At 55.2% G+C, this 20323-nt stretch overlaps 1 protein-coding gene across 12 annotated transcripts in view; it reads right to left on the bottom strand.

Moving 5' to 3' along the window:
• Positions 1-20323, bottom strand: part of NCOR2 (nuclear receptor corepressor 2) — a 218771-nt gene that overhangs the window by 49532 nt on the left and 148916 nt on the right. For 9 of the 12 annotated variants that reach the window (XM_034068507.1, XM_034068506.1, XM_034068502.1 and 6 more), the window contains 3 exons: positions 8198-8325; positions 7149-7321; positions 4353-4415 (listed from right to left, as the gene is read on the bottom strand). In XM_034068507.1, the coding sequence (XP_033924398.1) occupies positions 4353-4415; positions 7149-7321; positions 8198-8325 (364 nt within the window). Of the gene's footprint in view, positions 1-4352; positions 4416-7148; positions 7322-8197; positions 8326-12146; positions 12268-20323 lie in introns of those variants that run through there. The other 3 variants (XM_034068504.1, XM_034068505.1, XM_034068497.1) reach the window with 3 other exon arrangements.

Consider the following 20323-nt stretch of genomic DNA (forward strand, 5'->3'; position numbering starts at 1 on the left):
TTTAATGGGTGCTCACGGATTATCAGATCAAGGTTACACGGGAAGAACTAAGTGATCTCATTACCCTATGCCTGACGGTACCTGGTGCAATGCTCCAGCCCCTCTTGCACCCATGAAACCTCTTGGGAGCAAGGATGGAGGCAGTTCTCACTATAGCACAGCCAAAACATTCCATAACCCCATACTGGAAAAGACTGGCACTTTGGAACCCAATGCATCCTGACAGCATGGTTGGCATTGCTAAGCTGAATTAGCGCACCACAGCATCACTTTACCCCACTGATCGCGGGGCACTTTGCAGCACGTGGGAGAACTGATGCCCAAGAAAGGTAGCTTCTCCAGGTCCATGGAGTCAGTGAGGACAGAGCTGGATGAGCACTGGATTCCTAAGGAGAGCAGTGAGGACAGGGAGCAGAGGGATGTCCATGTCCCTGCAGGTGCCGGAGGCATTGCCGGAGGGACCATCACACAGGCAGCCAGCTTGGTGTGATCTTGCTGCAATGATGGGTGATGCTCTTCCTTCCTTGAAACCAGCCTGTCATGCTCCTGATGGACCTCTCCTTCAGTGGCTGGCTGCAACCATGCTTCTGATGGCTACGAAGCCCTCTCCCTCATACCACAATCACCCTGTGTGCTGTGTCCCCATCCTCTAACCCTGGCAGGGGATGGGAAGCCTCCTCCCTGAGAGGTGCCATCCCCTCTGGTCTGGCTGGGGACCCTGGGGTGTGAGCACACGTGAAGCAGCTGCTCCTGGCGGGCCCAGCGCTCGCTCTGCCTTCACCTGGGTTGGATATTATTCCTGCTCCCTTATTGTTGAAAAAATAACGCTCAAAATTAAAATGTAGGCTGTAAATTATAGTAATTACCCAGCAGTTCCCCCTGACAGGCCTTTTGTGTTCCATTCACTGACACTCACTCAGCAGTTTGCTCCTACACGCCTGAGAAGCATTCAGCCAACAGCAGCAGAAAGCTCAGCTCTGGGGAACAGCAAGCAGGAGCACTACAGACACTATCCCGGGATAACACCCTGCCCGAAGAGCAGCAAGGCCCCAGCCTGGGATGTTTGGGATGGGACTGCAGCTGATCACAGTTCTTCCAGGGCAAGCATTAGGATCAATGAATGCCTTGGATGCAGTTCTGCCCTTGTGGCACACTGTCCACCCCACCATGTCACTTGTACAAGCTCCATGGCAAACACATGGCTTGCTCAGAGCAGGCAGATCCTGTATCCTGGGAGGCTGTGCTCTGAGCTCCCCTTGCACCCAGCCTGGACGGAGAGCACCCAAGTGGGGAACCTCAAGGCACATCCCACACCAGGGCCAGAGGGAAGGGACAACACACAGCGACCAGCACAGGCTGCAAAGCACCTTCTGCAGCCCACACTTACTGCCATCAGCAGTAAACACCTCTGACTGGAGAGGGAAAGGCTCCAGCATGAGCACAGGAGGGATGAAGGCAGGAAGGTATGGAGCTGCTGGTCCCTTGTGAGAGCAAGAGCTGCCCTGCCAAGAAGTGATGGAGGAAAAAGCAAAGACCCAATGGACCAGCCTCTCCCTGCCCTTCATCCAGCAGCTCATTAGGAACAACAGTGCAAACCCAAACGAGGGGTGGAGGAGCACACAACTGTGTGTGTGTCTACTCGGGCTCCAGAAGGATCCTGCACCATGAGACAGTGTGCTGAAAGGCAGCTGCGTCCTAAAGGTGATGGGAGATGCTGAGAGGGCTTTTGTGTCAGTGGGGCTGGGGGTGTGTTCATCTGAAGAAGTGAGGATATTTGGTTTTAAATAATCCACTTTAGTTTCATGAACAGAATGAGACTGGAAAAAAACTGGTTCAGGTCAGTCCAAAACTCATCCTACTGAGCTGGTTGTTGTCAGAACTGAGAATCAGCCCTTGAAAGAATATCTTCTGTATCCAAGGAAATATTTTACATATACCCAAAATGAACTATTCAGGAGTCTTGATGGGTTATTTAACTCTGTCATCAGCTTTTTACATTCATGCCCAACCCTCCACTGCCTCATCAGGCTGAATCCATCCCAAAAGGCCCAGGAAAAGGCATAAGGAGCCAGAGGCTGGCCTTGCCCCAAGGGCAAGAAGCCCAGAACCTCCTCAGCAAGGCTGGGAACACCTCAGGTGAGCAAGAAACTGCTATTTCCACACTGCCTCATTACAAAGAACAAACCCACTTGATAGATGCCAAGGGGAAAACCCAGACTTGGGCGAGAAGAGAGACCAGACTTTATGTGCTAACAAAGGTCATGTTGGAACCTCCTGGTTCATCAAGTTCAGCCCTGCAACACCGGGTGCTAATGAAACCCTCCTGCTTTCGGCTCACGGCAGCGGTGCAGGGAGGCAGTACCAGGAACATGCTCCCTGTCATTACAGCACATTCTGACAGACTGGTGAATCAAAGTTTATTGCGTAATGAAGTGTCATTAAGCAAGAACTTTCCTCTCGCTAGGTTTTCGTTCCCCTATTAACTTTAATAACACAGTACTCCCCTTCATTGTCTCTTCCGACACACACAGTCCTGCCTCTTCCCACTTGGAACTCTCCATGCAGCTCTGGGACTCTGGAGCAGCATCCCACTGTCCCACGCCTGTTTTCCCTTACAGAGACAACATGGGGTTTAACGCCATGCATGAAAACGCCAGGGGTGAGCAGCAAGGCCAGGCTGATCTCCCTGCTGGTGGCACTGGGAGCAGAGAACACTGTGCCCAAGCACCCCAGGGCGTTAGGGCTGAGTTTCCATAGGACTCACGTCTTGTTTAACTCCCTGACCAACCGCTGTGGGCTCAGGCTGCTACCGGCACCAGGGAAGAGCTTTTAACAGCTGAGTCCTTACAGCGAGAAGGATGGTGCCCATGTCTCTGTGCTGGGTGCCAGCCGCCTCCTCCAGCCTCTGAGGTTACCTCCAGCCTCTGCAGTTTGCAGCTGGAAAGCCCCACTGCACCGGTCCCTGGAAATGCCAAATAGAGCCAGTCTGAAGCATTAAAGCGTCTGCTTCCTGGCAAAGGGGAATTTGGCTTCTCTGCATGAGTCTGGTGTTGCAATCTCAGTTTCCCAGGTTGTAACGGAGGGGGAAAACATCAGCAATCGGGCTTTACACCAGCAAACCTCCCTGCCTCGTCCTGGCCCCTGGGCTGGAATAATGCTACGTGCTCCCACACCTCATCCTTCCTCCATGCAGGCTCTGGCAGCTGGTTTTAAGACTCCTTAAGCGCACCTCCAGCATAAACCAGCAAGAGGCACTTTCAAACAACCAGATGAGATCTCCAAAACAAAGCAGGGCCCGGATAAAATGCTTGCAACGACGCTCCCCTGCTCAGCACCTGCTCGCCCCACTGCCTGGCCCCGGGCCAGTTGGGTTGATTAAAGTCTATCTATTAAGTTTGTGTCTATAGAGAGCCGCGCTCAGCGACGCGCAGGATTGGCACCAGCTTCTAAAGAGGGTTGGAACAGCTTAAAGGAGAGTGAGCCAAACACTTTGGGATATTCACAGGCAAAGCAATCCAAGCCCACGGCTCCCACCGGCACCTGGGCAGCCGGCGCTCCAGAACGTGTAATCACCATTGCAGCAGCAGGTGCACTTTCCAAGGCGAGCCGAACCTGCTAACAGGCCTGTTTGCCATCCCCACACGGCACACTCATTTCCATTTTCATTTCCCATTTAGAGCCCTCGCTGGGCCGGGAGCGCTGGGATGCGAGTGGGATGCACGGGCTGGGGACACGAGCTCAGCCCATCAACAGGACGTGACTTTGGCTAAGAACCGAGAGCTGGTGCAGGAGCGGCACGAGGAGGGGAAGTGGCAACAAGGGCTCTGCTACACTCAGCACTTTTAAACACAGGCTCAGCAAAGGTTTTGAAGCAGCTCCAGGATGTAAAGTCACCCCACGCTGCCCGCAGCCGGCACTGTGAGCTCCCCAACACGTGGCTGCCGAGGGCTGGGGTTCACTGTCCTCTCCCCAGTGCTCTGAGCATGTCTGGAACACATCACACCACCAGCACCAGTCTGGAGAGACGGGTGAAGCTGCACCTCGTGCTACGAGCACCAGCAGCTGCAATAGGCACCAGGCAAGGTGCCCTCCTGCTCTCCTATGACCAGCTCCTGCCTTGCTCCAGCCACAGCCCAGACACAGGGCTGGAGAGGATGGGCACACCATTGCCTGCCTCTCCCAAACAACTCCTGAGTCTCACTGGGAGCAAACCAGCAACAGGACAGGCAGAATCCAGCCCCACAGCTCAGGGCTACCACCCTGCACCGACTGCAGCACTCAGACACCATCCATCCCTGCTTGCTGGGTCAGCTCCAGCAGAACAAATAGCAGCAAGAAAACAAATGGCTCACCTTTTTTAGCTGTCTCCATCTCCTCTTCGGTCCAGCGAGAGCTTTCATTCATCTCCAGAGAAGCTGGAAAGGAGGAAGGAAAAGAAAGCAGTCAGTTGTGAGTGGGAACCAGCAAGCCTGGGGAGCTCAGAGATACCCAAATGCCCAAACCCCATCCTATGCCCTGTTCCCTACAGGCACAACAAAAAGCTCTGTGGTGCATATGCACTCCTGCAGGGAAGGTTGTTGTGGTGCAGGCTCTCAAGTCTTTTCCACCCCACAGTAACCCATGCACAGCACCCTCCCTGGGACGTGTCTCAGTGATGCCAAACCTCTACTTTGGGACTGGAAGAGAAGGCAGATGGCTTGAGGGTGGCAGCAGATTCCCTGCTGACTCGGTGCCACGCACTCTGGCCCGCCAACAACAGGTACCAAAGATGGAGCTGGCTTCGGCTGTGTGCTTCGGAAGCGGCAGACGCACACCCTCGGCACAGGCGGAGGAACAGCATCACCACGGTGGTGCCTGGCTGACCGCATCCATCCAGGGAGGTGCCCATGCTTCACTGTGCCATCCCCAGGCTCTTGAACAGCTCAGAGCCATTCCCAGCCATACTGAGGGCTCCCCCAGAGCAGCACCCATCACAAGGGGATGTGCTGCTCCAGCCGGGAGAGGGATGTCAGGACCTGATGCTCCTCCTCTCCCCCATCCCAAGCACAGTGCTGGGGACACTGAGGCCCTGCATAAAGCCTTCACTATGCAACAGTCCTGTTGGCAGCCTGGCACTAGAGTGAACCGTACAATAACAAACCAGGGTGTGAGTCAGAGGCAAAAAGCAACTTGGTAAGGAAACAGATTTCCGGCTCAGGCTGCCAAGGGGTTATTACTCCAAACAACAGGCGAAGCATTATTTCAACAGTGATGAGAGATGTTTTGACAGTGTCCTTTCAAAATGGAAAACAGGCTGATAGGTTCAGGATAAAGGATATGGGTAAGGAGAGAAGGAAGCATCTTCCCAGGAGCTCCATTAGAAGCTGAGCCCCTGTGATAGGACAATACAGGCTCTGATGCCCTCTGCAGTGGGAAGAGGCATCTCCTTCACAGCTGGCTGAGCACAACTGCAGGTGCCACCCCCTGGAAGTCCATGCAGGTCAAAGCCTCCCCCTAAAAATGCCTTTTCCCCTTGGGATGCTGGCCAAGAGGAAGGGAAATGGAGACTTGCCCGTGGGGCAGAGCCAGGGCCATGATGCTGGTTTACGCAAAAGAGAGTGTCCCCAACATGCTGCGAGGCCCCTCGCTCAGCTGGAGGATCCCTGTTATTGTATGGGAAAGAAATGTCAAAGCAACGGCCCGTTTGCTTTGATTGATGGTATTTACTGAGGTTGCTCAGTTATGAAACAGATGCCTACGGGGAGCTCCGGCACGCTGCAGTTAAACCACAATACGGTTTTGTGTTGTTTTTTAATGTTCAATTGGTATTTAAAATGCAATAACTTTCTTAGCCAACCTAAATTAAAACACTATTAGAGAGACGTGAAGTGAAACCAATTGCTCAGATATGTCACTGGAATCGATCCATTCCCTCTTCCCAATTTAACACGGTCTAAAGTCTTTTTCTCTGTGTTTGCAGTGAGGTTTATGAAGGACTCCGAGACGCTGGGATAAAAAAGAATCCCCATCTACGTTCCTGCCATTATCTGCTGCTTCTTTGCAGCATTGCTTAACAAGTTGGAGAGGGAGAGCAGGGCTCTGTTGTGCCGGGAACTATTTATATCGCCTGTATGAAAACAGCGCTCGCAATCAAGGCTTCAGCCAGTTGTCAGCAGAGGAACAGGAGGCGAAACACCTCCGGGTGATTTATAGCACACGGAACAGAACAAGAAACTGCAGAGCAAGGAAACAGAAGAGTCACCCTGCTTTTATTTTTACCTGCCTTTAGGTAGCACAGTAATAACTTTGTACTTGGTAAGAGTAGAGTATAGGAAAATCAGCCAAATTCCTTGATGTAAGGCTTTTGTAAGGCAATACATGAGCAGTTTCCCAAGGTGGCCACTACGGATGCTGCAGATGTGAGAGGCAGATGCACCTGATGCGGGGCTGCGGATGCTGCCATGGATTCCCATCTGTCCTGGGACTGGCAGCATCACGCTCACAGCCATGGGTTAGGGGCCTTGCTAGCCCTGCTTGCTAGCCAGGGCACTAGGGACCTGCATGGGAAATGCTGCTTTTTGGGCTAACCAAGTGCAACCTGAGTGCACACTCATGGTGTCAGCTGTGACCTGCTGCCCCGGTCCTTCAGCTGCAGGGATGGGAAGGGACCAGCCACATTCCCAAGGCCAGGGGGTCCCAAACCCCACAGGCTGCAGCTGCTTGAGCTCCAGGCAGGTTTGGAAACAGAGAGGGCAGGAGAACTGGCAGAGACTGGGCAAAGCAGTCTTTGAGTACCCAGGGGTACTCAAAGCCCAAACTGCTGCAGAGGGAAACACATCTCTGGGTGCAGGAGGGGCACAAGCCCTGTATGAACACAGCCAAAAGTGCTTCTGGAAACCCTCTTTTTGTTCTGCAGTACTACCTCTCTGAGGCCATAAACCACACTAACAGGACAGGCCAAGCTTGCAAATGCCTCTGCTCTGTCTGGGTGAACTGGGTAATTTGTGGGACGGAGAAACCTCATTGTTGCTCCCCAAAAAGGAGGATCCCATGAAGGAAACCCCTGCTCTGTGAGCAGGGAGCAGAGCACAGTGATGCCCCATCACCCCAGAGAGGACAACCAAAAAGCTGTGCCAAATCTCCCCATCCCCATGCCCACTGCTACCCACCGAGCTCTGCGCTCTGCTGCGGAGCAGTCGCCTCCTCGTTGTTGGCTTCGTTGGCCATGGAGCGGGTGATGCGGCCCTTGCGCCTGCCCTGGCTGTTGGCAGTTTTCCGGCCCTTGGAGGTGACTGTTTCCTTCTCATCGTTGTCTTCCCCGGATGTGTCGTCGTTCTTGTCCCTGCAGAATCAGGGAGGAAAGGGAAAACCCGTTGTTGGTCTCAGTTTTAGGCCAAGCAATTATTCCTATGCACGTGCTTGGGGATGAGGGGTTTGTGCTGGGTCTTTGGAGGTGGGGGAGAGCAGGTCTGCATTTGTTTCTGCACACACAGGCTCTTTTCCTGGCTGGGATTGGCGCTGGGGTGATTTGTGGTGGGGTTTGCTTTCTGCAGCTGGCTGCAGCTCCACCACCAAGTGCACGCAGAGACCTGATGGAGACAGGTTTAATACCAGACCATTCAAATTCATCCCTGCCTCCTCCTCATTTATCTTCCTGAAAGGACCTGCTGGTAAATGTCTTTGCAGCCTAGATATAATGAAGCCAGATGTTCTTTTAAACCAAGTATTAAGCCCATTACAGATAGCTAGCGGTCTGCGTGCCAACCTCTCCCCGCCACGGCTCCGGCACTCCCTGTTTGGTGTGAGGGAGGCAGGGCTGGCTGAAGCCCTTCATCTGGGAGCGCTCACATTGCCATCAATAATGCTAAAGGTGAAGTGCCGCGCTCGGCTGCGTCCAGATTGCTTCTCTGGCTCCCAGAGGCTCTCACAACAGCAAAACAAGCTGGAGGATCAGAGGGGCTTTGAGGGTTGATTGGGCTTATATATATAAAAGAGCTTATCAGAGTTGTTTTCCCAGGTTGGGAGCAGCTGGGATGAGGAATGAAGAGGAGAGCAGGCTCTGCTCTTCCCTGCCTGCGGAGGAGGTGCAGTGGGTACACACGGTCCTGCACGGGGTCAGGCAGCCCTGGACTATGTTAGGTCCAACCACTGTATCCTAACACCGCATCCCACCACCACATCCCCAGCCCCTCAGCAGGCAGGGAGGGATTGTCCTTACTTTGTCAGTTCTTCTTTGTCGTTCTCTGTTTCCTGCTTGTCTTCCTCCTTCTCTCCCTCTTTCTCCTTCTCTTTCTCTTTTTCATCCTTATCTTCTTGGCCGCTCCGGGGCATTTGCTGCTGCTGCTGCTGCAAAACAAGGGACATAAAACAAACCAACCCCTCAGTGCTGAGGCGGCTCCATCGCAGCACCTGGGCCAACCTAAACAAACACCATTGGAGACAATGCTGGGGGCGAGCAGCCAAGAGGAAAGAGCACTGCAGACAGAGGACAGCAGGGAGCTTGCAGAGGCCATGGAGGCTGAGAGCTTTCCGGGGAGATCAGGGGGGTTCAGGCTCCTGTTGCAAGCAGTGGGGCAGCCCCAGTGGCTCCCCCGGGGTCAGGCAGGGAGCAGGGAGGTGAGAGCAACGCCTGCTCCCTGCAGGTGATGACCCTCACGATCTGCAATCACCATCTGCAGCCGGTGGGACTCACTTTGCTGGAGCCTGAAGGGGATGGGGGTACCACAGATGGGGGTACCAGAGATGGGGGCACCAGAGATGGGGGCACCAGAGATGGGGGCACCAGAGATGGGGGCACCAGCGATGCCCCAACACTCAGCAATACCAGTGCTGCGATCTCTTCCTCAAGCATCTGACACGGTCACGCACCCAGACTGCTCTGACTCTATCGCTCGGGCCATGGTACCCGAGGGAGGGACACAGTGATTATAATAGCTGTGGATTTTGTTTCAACAGCTGCAGGAAGGAGGATGCTGGGGAGGCCTAGTTCCCCTGACCTCCCTTCCCTCTGGCCACTGGCAACCGAGAGGCATTTCAGAGAGAGGCAGAAATTAGAGGCGGAAATGATCTATTAAACCATCCTGCTCCTGGCTGTGTGCTCCAGGAAACCCACCCTGGGCTCGCCCAGCCCCAACCAAGCTGCACGGCTGCCACCATCCCTCTGGAATAGGGTGATGTAATGGGGGGAAACTGCCTTAAAGTGGATTTATCAGCAGAAAGGATGGTCCCAAGTGGCCTGGTCTGGCTGGCACACAGCCATTCAGCAAGGGGGGATGAGGTGTCCCTGCCTCTCTCAATCCAGCAGGATAGGCCTGTCCCTGATATGGGAGGCTGCCTCCAACACGGGCATCCTGCAGCAGCAGCACTGGGTGCAGGCTAAACCCGCTGCCCCCAGGGGCTGGTGCTAAAAGGAGATGCATGGAGCTGTCACAACAGGCTCTGGAGCCGTTGAACCAGCAAGATGCTGATTCCTCCAGGCCCTGGTTCAACACAAGTCCTCAGAACACAGAGCTGCCATCACTGAATCCCTGTGGACTTTCAGTTCCTCCTTGTATGGGGAGGCAGCTGTGCCCCCAGGATGCGGCTCAGCCCCTGCAGCACCCCCATGCCAACACACGTGCTGAATGCACCCACATCAGCTCACACCCCCAAGGAACAGCTCCGTGGGATGCAAGGGAAGATCCAGGGAAGGGAACTAGGGAACAGTTCACACTCGGTCACACTTCAGATTTTCCAGTCCATAAATCTCTCAGGCCTGGGGAATGAGCTGTCTGCTGCAGCAAGGGCCAACAACAGCATCGGACCCGGCATGCCAGGCACTGCCACCACCAGTCCCCAACCCAGGGAGCAGGATGTGGACTGGGATCCTGCCTGGCTGCACAGGAGCAATTGTCACGCACGTCTCCCCAGTGCTGCTCTGAACTGGTGACTCCCTGAGTCACACCAGGGTGAACCCCAGCATGGGTTCAGCCCCAGCAGACACCCATGGGATGAGGGCTATCACCTCTGAGGGTCAGGGGAGCAGGGCAGGCTCTGCTGTCACCACCCATCCCTTCACCAAGTGCTTTGGCAGCGGAGGGTAGCCCAGGTGAGCTTCACAGTATTCCTATCACCCCATCGTATTTTCTTCTGAGGGATGGGGATCCCTGCATCCTGCAGATCCCATGTCCCTGGGGTGTGCACCCAGCCCTTCTCCAGCTGTGACTGTATGAGTCCCTGCCCTGCAGCAGGTTGACAGGGGCTCTCCAGGGAAGCTTCAACCTCATCTCGTCTCCACGCCTGTCTGGACCAGGGGCTGTCACCCATCACAGCTGCTCCCAGAGGAACAGGTTGGGAACGTGGATGTCCCTGGGCCAGCCTGCAAGAGCAGGGCTGGAAAGGCAGGGAAGAGGTGTGAGTGGCCATGGTGGCTCACACTGCAGTGTGGGTGCTGCCCTGGAGAGGCATCTGCTGAGCTCCAGCATGACAAGGACTGGCAAAGCCCATGGCCTGGCTTCAGTGCATCCCTCTCCTCTGGGAGGCTTCAAGCCCAACCTGGCAGGACATCAAATTAGGGCTTTTCCACTGCAGAGGAGCATCTCGATCCAAGGATGCCCTCTAGTGATTGCCCTGCTCCATGCCCAATGACACCAGGAAGGAGAGCCGGGTGGGCACAGCACCCTGCGCACAGTGGGACAGGATGGGACAGGATGGGATGGCTCTCACCTGCCAGGCTGAAACGCATAAACTGGGCAACACCATCACCATGAGGCCATGGCTGGGAAAACTGTCCCCAGCTCCACCCGTGGCTGTGTTCATGTCTGCATGTGAAGGTGGCTTCCAGCCAAATGCTGCTTCAAACCCTGGCAAGCTGCAGTGATGGCTTATCCCCTATGGTAGGGCTTGGTTACATGTGGGGCACCCCCTGAACACCCCAGGAAGCACCTCTGGGGATGGTCACACTCATGAATAACACCGGCTGCCTCAGCCCATCCATGCTACTGCTGTACCCCAAACCTCAGCATCGGAGCCGGACCATGGCACTGCACAGCACCAGGAAGCCACAGCCAGGATACCCTGGGCCAGCCGGTCCCCCGCTCCCGGCACACGGGGAGGCTATTCTTAGTGCTGGATGCGGACCAGCTGTGGATGATTCAAGGGACGGGACGCCATCCCAAAGCGTGACAGGCCAGGAAATGCTTCCCCAGTTACGAGCCGATGTTTCCCTGTGATTCACAGTGCCCCGGTTAGAGGTGGACCAGCAGGTGGGTCAGCTCTCAGACACACCAAAGCCCAGCACTAGAGCTGCTCAGCTCCCAGCGAGCTTCCACCTCTCCCCAGCTCCATCCCTGCCCCCCCATCAGCAGCAGGTACGTGCTCCCCACCTTGCACCAGAGGGTGAAGGGACATGCCCGAGGCCAGGGAAGATGCCTGTGGCAGAGGGCAGGGCTGTCGCTCCTGTCCCTCCCTCCCAGGTCAGACGCTAACTGCTGGACCACCCTTCCTCCTCCTCACATCGCTGCTGCCGACACATCCTGTTTATTTAGAAAGGCCCCGGGACAAAACTGCACATGGGATGAGCTCCTGCTCCGAACCCATGGGGCCGGGCGGCCTCCTTCCCCTGATCCATAATTACAAACACCTGCTCTGCTCTATCCCGGTTTCCCACCAGCAGCTGGATTGGAGCAGAGCGCTGCCAGCATCCCGGGAATACCGCGTGTGCCGGCCACCCCCTTGCCCCAGCACCCGGCTCCCTCCGGAGCTACACTCGCCCTGCCCGGCTCCATTGGGCTCGCACAGGGGTTTCAGCCACCCTAAGCTCCAGCTCCGGACATCCTTCCAGGGGACACCAGCGTCCAGGTAAGTCCGGGACAAGGAAACACCGACTCCCTCTATGCCCAGCAATGGCTCTGCCTCACAGAAGCCTCGGCAAGGAAGAGGTGCAGCTCCTCCCACTCTGTTTACTTCCTCTGCCGAAGCACTGCCTGCTCCTGAAGCGGGATGGGAGAACAGGAGGTGGGGAAAGCAGCTCCCCGACCTTCACCCTCCCCAGCCCTGCTGGAGACCCCCAGTGCCCTGGCATGGGGACAGTGAAACCATCCAGAACCCCCTTCCCAGCCAGCAGCCGTGTCCCTTTGCCTCCACAGCACCCTGCTCCCAGCCCCTCATCCCCATCCCCTATCACTCACCTCCCCGCTGCCCGGCTCCCGTGAGCGGCCGGTCCCCGACAGCCCCATGGCCGGCTCCCGGCCCCTGCTCACCGCCCAGCCATCCGGCCGCGCTGTGCCTCACATTCTCCGGCTCTGAAGGCTTCCTGACGATTTGCATAGTTAAGCCGTAAACTAACCACAACATTCCTCTTCTGATTTTGCAATCTGCTGGAATAACGTGGTCGCTCCAAGTCGAGTCGATGAATCATCATCTATAAACCACAGCTCTCGTCACCGGGGCTCGCAGTGCTGGCTGCAGCCAGCGTGATTAATCCACCAGGATGCCAAGCTTAACCTACGGCACAGGGCTATTTATTTTCCAAACCTCCGGAAAATGACTGCTCCTGCTTCCTCATCCCCTTGCCTGGGAGATGAGCAGGGACCATGCACACAAACCTCACTCGCTGCCCAGCAGCATCCCAGTGCTAACCACCAGACTGTGCACCTTGCAAATGGGGGCACTCACAGCCCCCTTCACTCCCTGCTATGCAGCACCCTCAAAGTACACACCAGAACACCACTGTTACCGGCATGGCTCAGTTCCACAGCCCTGGTCCTGCTGGGGACCTGTGATGTTTACCTGAGCTCATCCCTAGGAGTCTGGTTCCCACCTCAGCACAACCAGCTCTTCCCATCCCTGTCCATGCCACAGGCTGGCAGGGAACTGCCCCAGGTCTCAGTGATGGCACTGTGCAAGAGCCCATTCCCAAGCCCACGCTCCGGCTGGGAGTGAATGCTCCTCTCTCACACCATATTTCGAGGCCAGCCTGGCTGCACAGGGAATGCCATTTGGCTGCCAGCAGGTGCATCACATCCACTGCCATCATCATGGGCTCTTACAGAACATGAACACACCACAGAAACCACCACCTCCTGTTTGCTCCTTACATCAGGAGGGAGCAGACCATGTCCAGAGGGAGCCGTGAGCATGGTTTTGGTGCTGCACAAACCCGTCCACAGGCACCGCAGGCAGCATCTCCAGGGGTTTTGCTTGGAGGCAGCTTTGCACAGCCCTTGCTATGGGCTCAGTGTGGTGACACCTGATAACCCTCTCCCCATCATGTCACACCTCGACAGGGAGTTTGGCCCGAGCCCCATCCCCTGCAGCAGCCTGGAGCACCCGCTCGCTGTGCTGCCTCTGCTGTGTGCAGGGCTCCAGCTCTGTGCCCTGGGTGACTTCAGACCGATGGCATTTGTGATGCTCTGCAGGGGCACTCAGCTGCGGAGCAGGCTCAGGCCGAGGTCACTGCACACAGCTGGGGAGCTGCAAACTAAAACCAGCTCCAGATAAGCCCAAGACAAAAGGTCTGCGCTAGGCTGGCCCCAGGAGTGCCTGGGCTTTGCTTTGCTGCTGTTCTGGGAGCCCCAGCAGGCTGTGATAGCCATGTGTGTGTATGGGGGCCTGCTGGCATCACCCTGAAGTTCCCACAGGGTCCTGTACCAGCACCACCGGGCAGGATGCACTGCACTCTGTGGCACAGTCAGCAGGATTTGGCACTTGGGTCCCCATAGGACACTGAACAGAGCATCTCTGCCAGCAGCAGGGCTGGTAAAACACAGCCATGGCTCCTCCACCACCCACATCCATCCTTCCACCTGCTTTCAAACTCTCCCTCTAGCTCATCACACCAATGGGAGCCAGGACACGGACTCAGCACCAGCCTCCTCTTTAGCCACCAGGCTGCCCAGATACCTGAGGTCTCCCATGGAGCATCCTTCCCCTTTTCCTGATGCCATAGCAGAAAGGTAGGAGCACCCACCACTGAGGTTTGATGCTGCATGGCCAGTTACAACACTGCTCCCTGCATCTCCCTACCCATCCCATGGATGGACACGGAGCACAGGAAGGATGGCTTAGAAATACATTGATGTACCACATAACTAACTCACAGGGCTCAGTGGCTCTGATCCAATGGTCTGGAACGCCTCAGCCCTCGCTGCCACCCACTACTGCACAGCCTGGCTTCTCACAGCCATGCATGGCACCCTCCACTCATGGGAGAAACCACAAAGCAAAACAAGCCTCTGCCAAAACAGCACGGAGAGGAAGAGGAATGTCTGCCGGCGACTGGGCTTTGATCGCTTCCATCCGGGGCTGGGTTTGATGTGGAAGAGAGCTGAGAACTCAAAGGGACAGGGTTTGGGTTTGATAAGACCCATACAGAACGTGGGGCTCGCTCGGCACACACCCCAACCGCGACGGCCTGGAGCTGGTAAACAATGCACCCCACAGACAGCAATCTGCATGGCTGGTGCTGTGCCCAGCATCCCGGGAGGCACCGAGCAGCCCACAAGACATGGCCGGTGCCAGCAGCCGAGCGCGGCAGCCGCAGTGGGGCTGTCCTGCTGTGCCATGTCCCAGGCTGCCGGTCCTGGGGGTGAGCAGAGTGCTGGGGACAAGGAGAGGGGCTGGCTGTGTGACTGTAGGGATGCTGGACCCTGCAGCATTGCTCGCCAGACCATGGCACAGCCAGAGCATGGGTACACCTCGGGCAGCACCAAGAGCTCCTGTGCAGCTCAGTGGGTGCTGGTGCCTTCCCACCAGTGAGTTTTACAGGACCCTGTTCACTCAGCTCCCTCCTTAAACCACCGAGGGCTTTTCCATAAGAGGAAATGTTTCTTCTCTGGGTTGCTGCTGATTTAACAGTGATTTGATTGCTCGCGAAGGGAAAATGACCCGAGGGGAAGAGAGTGTAATGTTTGGAAGCACTGGAGATGAGCCCCCGCTCTGTCCCAGGCAGGGAACACGTGTTTTCTCTTCCCTGTGGTTTGCTTTACCCTGCTCCCCTCCTGCTCGCAGCTCCCCGGCCGCATGCTGACCCTGCTCTGAGCACAGCCAACAGAGGAAGGTGCCGGGTCAGCAGCTCGTGGGATGCATCCACACATGCTACAGATGCATTGGGGGCAAAGCAAACCCTATATCCGGAGCAGCTTTCTCTGGATTTTCAGCTGTGCTTGCTTTAGAAAGCAACCTAGCAATGACACAACCCACTTCCCATCCATTTCCAGTCAAACCTGGATCACAACAACCAACAGAAGAACTCATCCCAAAATCCAACTGCCTCTACCGCTCCCTGTCCTGCTGGGAAGATGCTGCATTACCACCAGGGTCACTAATGCCCAGCCTGGATCCCAAATCCCTGTCTGATGTGTACTCACATGGGTGCAGGTGTGGTGGAACGCTCGCCAGGAGGATGCATCAACCTGCTGCTGGAGAAACACGAGTCCCAACTCGGGAGCCAACCACAATGAGGTTCCCGTCACTTGTAAGTGACTATTTTATCCCCACTAACTCAGATGCAATCACGCTGCATGGAAGAGCCTGCTTGTGGTGGTCAAAGGATCCATCAGCAAGTGGTCCATCGGCAACCCGTGCCTGATGCCTGTCCCTGCCCCGAGCATGCAGGTCTCTGTGCTGACCCTGCACTGCCAGCAGCCCATGAGGACCTGGGGACCAACCTCCCCCAGCAATGCATCCTTCGATTCTTTTCCCAAATATGGCCACATCGTTCTCATTTAATCACCCCCAAAACTGCAGCTGGGATTTCAGGAATGTGAGTTTCCATTGTGTTTGCCTGATTATGCTGCCTGGAGGCTCTGGAAAGCTGCAATGCCTTTGAAATGGAGGAATGGGCATGATGCACCTCACAGGGAACACCTGGGGGACAGGGTATGGGAGCCCAGGTGGAAAGAGCAGGTGCCAGTGGAAGGTTACAGGATCAATATTAGCTCAAACTAGCTGTTCTCACACCTTGCCAACCTCCTCTACACAGGCACCCTGATGCTCAACAGCATCACACACAAGCACCCAAGGGATAAATGCAAGACATCTCCCCCCATGAGGCTGCACTCCAGCAGGACCAGGACCACAGGGTCTGACCAGATGTGACTTCTCATGGGTCCTGCAGCCTCAGCCTGGTGAGGTTTCCCCAACCACCAGCAGTGCTCTCACACTGCAGATCTGGGCCTGACCTCTGATGAATCAGATTCAATCACTTTGGTGTCCTGGCAGGGAGCTCAGCCTACACACGACGGCAGGATGGGGCTGACCTGGGGGACAGGACAGCGAGCAGGGCATCTCACAGCAACATCCCATCACAGCACACCCTGCCACTGACATCCCAGGCAAACTGCTCCATCATAGACCTGCTCTGCAGACAACCCCTTTAAAATACAGCACTTGTCAGCACAGGCTTCAATGCTTGTGGAATATATTTACAGGTGTTTGTGGCAGTGAAGTTCAGCAGCCACATCCAGGCCTGTTTCAGGGTGAGGGGCTGCATGGTCAAACCAGGATTTTATGACAGGTTCTCTCCCTGCATCTGACAGAGAAGCTGTCGAGTCCTTTGTCACTAATGAGGAGCCACTCCCTTGACTGATGATAATCAAACACTTCCCAGATATAAATACCCTTCACCTCATTATCCACTGTAGTCAGTGGAGCAGGGGCACACACACCATGTGCAGTGTAAGAGGCAGCTCACTGAGCTCCAGACCTGATCCTTGCGGATGGCACAGCAAGGCTGGAGCCAAGTGGGTGCTCTGCTCCTGCATCAGGGATGGGGAGCATGGAGCCATGGACCCATCTGGCAGCCCAGCCCTGCCAGCCAGGACAGTGCTTCCATGAGAAGAGCACTGGTGTTGTTTATGGAGCTCCAGGCTGGGGCTGCTCATCCGCGTCAGTGAGGGGATGGTTTGTGTTTGGGGAGGGCGGGACAGTGGTGGGATGGATCATTCCATTGGGGTTTTGGCAGGGATGGGAAGAGGGTGGGCCTGGGAACGGCTGTCAGCCCTGGCAGGGACCGCGCCGGCTGCCCGGCCAGGTCACACCACAGCCACCAGCACCGCCAGTACAGCTCTGGCACTGCTCCCCAGTGCACAAATGGGGGGTCGGGGTGGAGCCGGTCCCCCGGGTGCCATGGAGTGAGTCCTGGAAAGCATAGGGCCCTTTGGCCAGGGATGACATGAGCACTGTCTGACAGCAGCGCCAAGGGGACGGTGTGACGGCATGTCCCGCATCCATCCATCCATCCATCCATGACTTCATCTGAGCCAGCCCAGGGCAGGCAGGCGGCTCCTCGGCCGCCCATCGCTGCTGATGACTGACCCGCTGCTGGGGCAGCTTCTCCTAGTGGGATGACCACCCGCATCCCCATCCAGGCACTGCATGGGAGCTCCATGGATCCTTCCTGGGAATCCACCAGCACTGACACAGGAAGCACATTGTGCGCTGCAGTGATGTGGGCACCGCTGCTCCCAAAGCAAAGGGAACACATTCTGGAATAAAAACCTGTGCTGTGCATGGAATAATTATGCTGAAATAAAGGCACTTTTCCTCCAGCACAGCTACAGCCCAATGCTTGTGCTGCTGCAGCCTGGCTGAGCAGCTTGTCCAAAGAGGAGACACGTGGCACTAACTGCCTAGCTTTGATTTTCATAGCATCCCAGCCTGGGTAGGGTTGAAGGGACCTTAAAGCTCCTCCAGCTCCAACCCCTGCCACAGGCAGGGACCCCTTCCACTGGAGCAGCTGCTCCAAGCCCCTGTGTCCAACCTGGCCTTGAGCACTGCCAGGGATGGGGCAGCCACAGCTTCTCTGGGCACCCTGTGCCAGCGCCTCAGCACCCTCACAGGGAAGAGCTTCTGCCTAAGAGCTCAGCTCAGTCTCACCTCGGGCAGGTTAAAGCCGTTCCCCTTTGCCTGTAACTACACACCCCTGGAACAGTCCTTCTCCAGAACTCCTGTCAGCCCCCACTACAGGAACAGGGGCATTTGCAGAGAAGCTCTCTGGAATACCCTAAAGAATGACTGCAATAGCCCCCAAAGGGGCTTTCATCTCCACAAGGGCCTTTCAATACAAGCTCATGCAGATTAATTAATCAGATTTATGCTGATTATTGGATCAGATTGTTTCACCATGACACAAACTTCTTCATTTTCTTTTGTTTCCAATGACACATTCCACACTTGGAAGTTATTCCTCTTCCCAGTGATTCCCCCTTGCAGGGCTCAGTGGCATTTTCCATACCTGAACACAGTGGATTAGTTCAGAAAGGCTCTATCTCAGGAGCTCAAACATTCCGCAGCACAAGCCATCAGATGGGAACACCTCTCACCCAGGAGCACTAGGGAAGGCACATGCCAGGACCATGCACCCTGCTCCAGAGCAGGCGGCTGCTCCATGCTCGGACAAACTGGAAGCAGAATCGTGTGAAGTCCCTGCTTTTGGCAGATTTTTAGCACTAAGAAGAGGTTTATGAGGAATATCCTTTGCCAGGGAGCATCAGCCAGGGAGCACTGGGATTCTGACTTTTTAATGGACTTCTAATAAGTAGGCCACAATGAGAGCTTTGCTTCTACATGTAATTATCTCCACTTGGCTCTCAAGCTCCTCCAAGAGCAGGTAAGACCACCAGTCTCTCCATGGGGAAAGCAGGGAGGAAACAGCACAGAGCCACTTGAAATGCTGTTTGTGCCAGACCTCATCCTCTCCTCTCATCTGATCTGAAGTCCACCTCGCCCGCCCTCCTCTAAAATCAATTATAGCTCACTTCTGGTGTTTAACTGCTTGAACCCTTATTAGCAGGAAAACCTGTGTTTGAAGCACGAGGAACACAGCACCATGTCTCTCAAGGCTGCAGGAAGATGGTTCACAGCCGTCTGTATGCCGGTTCACAGCATCCCTGTATGCCGTCCTACCATGTCTACCATCCTGCATCCTGTCACCATCTCTGATGGCTGAGACTGGCAGGTGAAGGGGAGCACAGCTCTGACTCTCTATGAGCCTACATGGGCAACAGCCTCCCCTTCACAGCATCATGCCCTTCCCAAGGCTCTTCCAGTGCTCCTCTGCTCGCAGCCTTGCAGGAAACAGATGCAAGCAACATACAGAAACACTGGAGGTGTCACAGCACTGAGTGTGCATCTTCAGACTCCCCAGGATCTCTGTGGGAGAGCTGGATTCTAAGCTCCGCATCTCTCTCCCACTACTGTTCATGCACCCAGCCCTTGGGTCTCACAGCTTGTCTGAACATCCCACCTTCCACCTGAGCACTGACTCGGATCTGATTCCTCTTTCGGGATCAGTAATATTCTGGTTGAGGTCTGCTGCAGGGGACGTGCACTGCTCCCTTCAGTGCCCTTCGGTGCCTCACTCTTAATGAGTTACTCATATTGCAAAAGTAGTCCTACCTTTTACTACAGTTATAAAGTAAGTACTATGGGATGCAGTAAGTCCCTGGCACTGAACAAGGCTCCAAACAGCAGCACACAGTCTCCAGTGCTCAGGCTGGACCAGGCCCATAAAGCAAGGGAAAACACCATGGGAAATACTGCAGCTAGCGATGCTTTGGATACTCTTAAACCCCAGAACATACATAGTACCTGCTGGGTGCAGGCCAAGGCAGGTCTGGGGCCAGAGGGGGAGGTAGGCAGATGCAGAGAGGAGCATTAGACTGCCTCTCTCCCTCCACACTTGCTCAACTTTGCACTGAAACCAGAATTTGCTATGCTAAATGTCTCCAGCACTAACAAGAAACAAATGTGGCCTCATGTTCTAGTTGCTGTGATCTAACAAAACAGACCATGGTAAACACTATAAAAATGTACTGGAGGGAACCACCCTGTGTTTGCTGGGAGAGGGACTGGATAATCTAATAGGGCTTTATCCATCTCTAATGTGTCTGAAAAAAAGAAGGGAAAATTGGGCCCTGTCCATGACATTCGTCATGTGCTAGCTATTCTGATGTCTTAATGCTGCAGAAATCAAATTGGAGTGAGGCTACCTATCTGCCTCCCAATCAGGACCTCGACCCAAGTGCTGCTTTTTATGGCCATGCAGTGTGAGGAGCCGCTGATGTCAGTGGTGGCACAGGCCAGGCCGGTTTTTCCACCCCTATCTCCACATTATCTGGAGAGATGCTTCCTTTGTGGTCACCCCACTTTCCTCATGACATGGATGATTGTTCATTCATGGACCTTCCTTTGGCTGAAAGCATTTGCAGGGACAAGGTACCTGCCCAAGAGGTTAGCACTTATCTGGGTATTGTGGTATCAGCAGCAACACTGGCATGGTCATGTCTAGATCTCTATCTTGGCCATGGTAACGGCCAAGGGTTGATTCAGTCACCTACCCCAGCATCTCATGGTGTCCTAAGTA

The sequence above is a fragment of the Melopsittacus undulatus genome, chromosome 12 (genome assembly GCF_012275295.1).
Source record: "Melopsittacus undulatus isolate bMelUnd1 chromosome 12, bMelUnd1.mat.Z, whole genome shotgun sequence".
NCBI classification, from domain to species: Eukaryota; Metazoa; Chordata; class Aves; order Psittaciformes; family Psittaculidae; genus Melopsittacus; species Melopsittacus undulatus.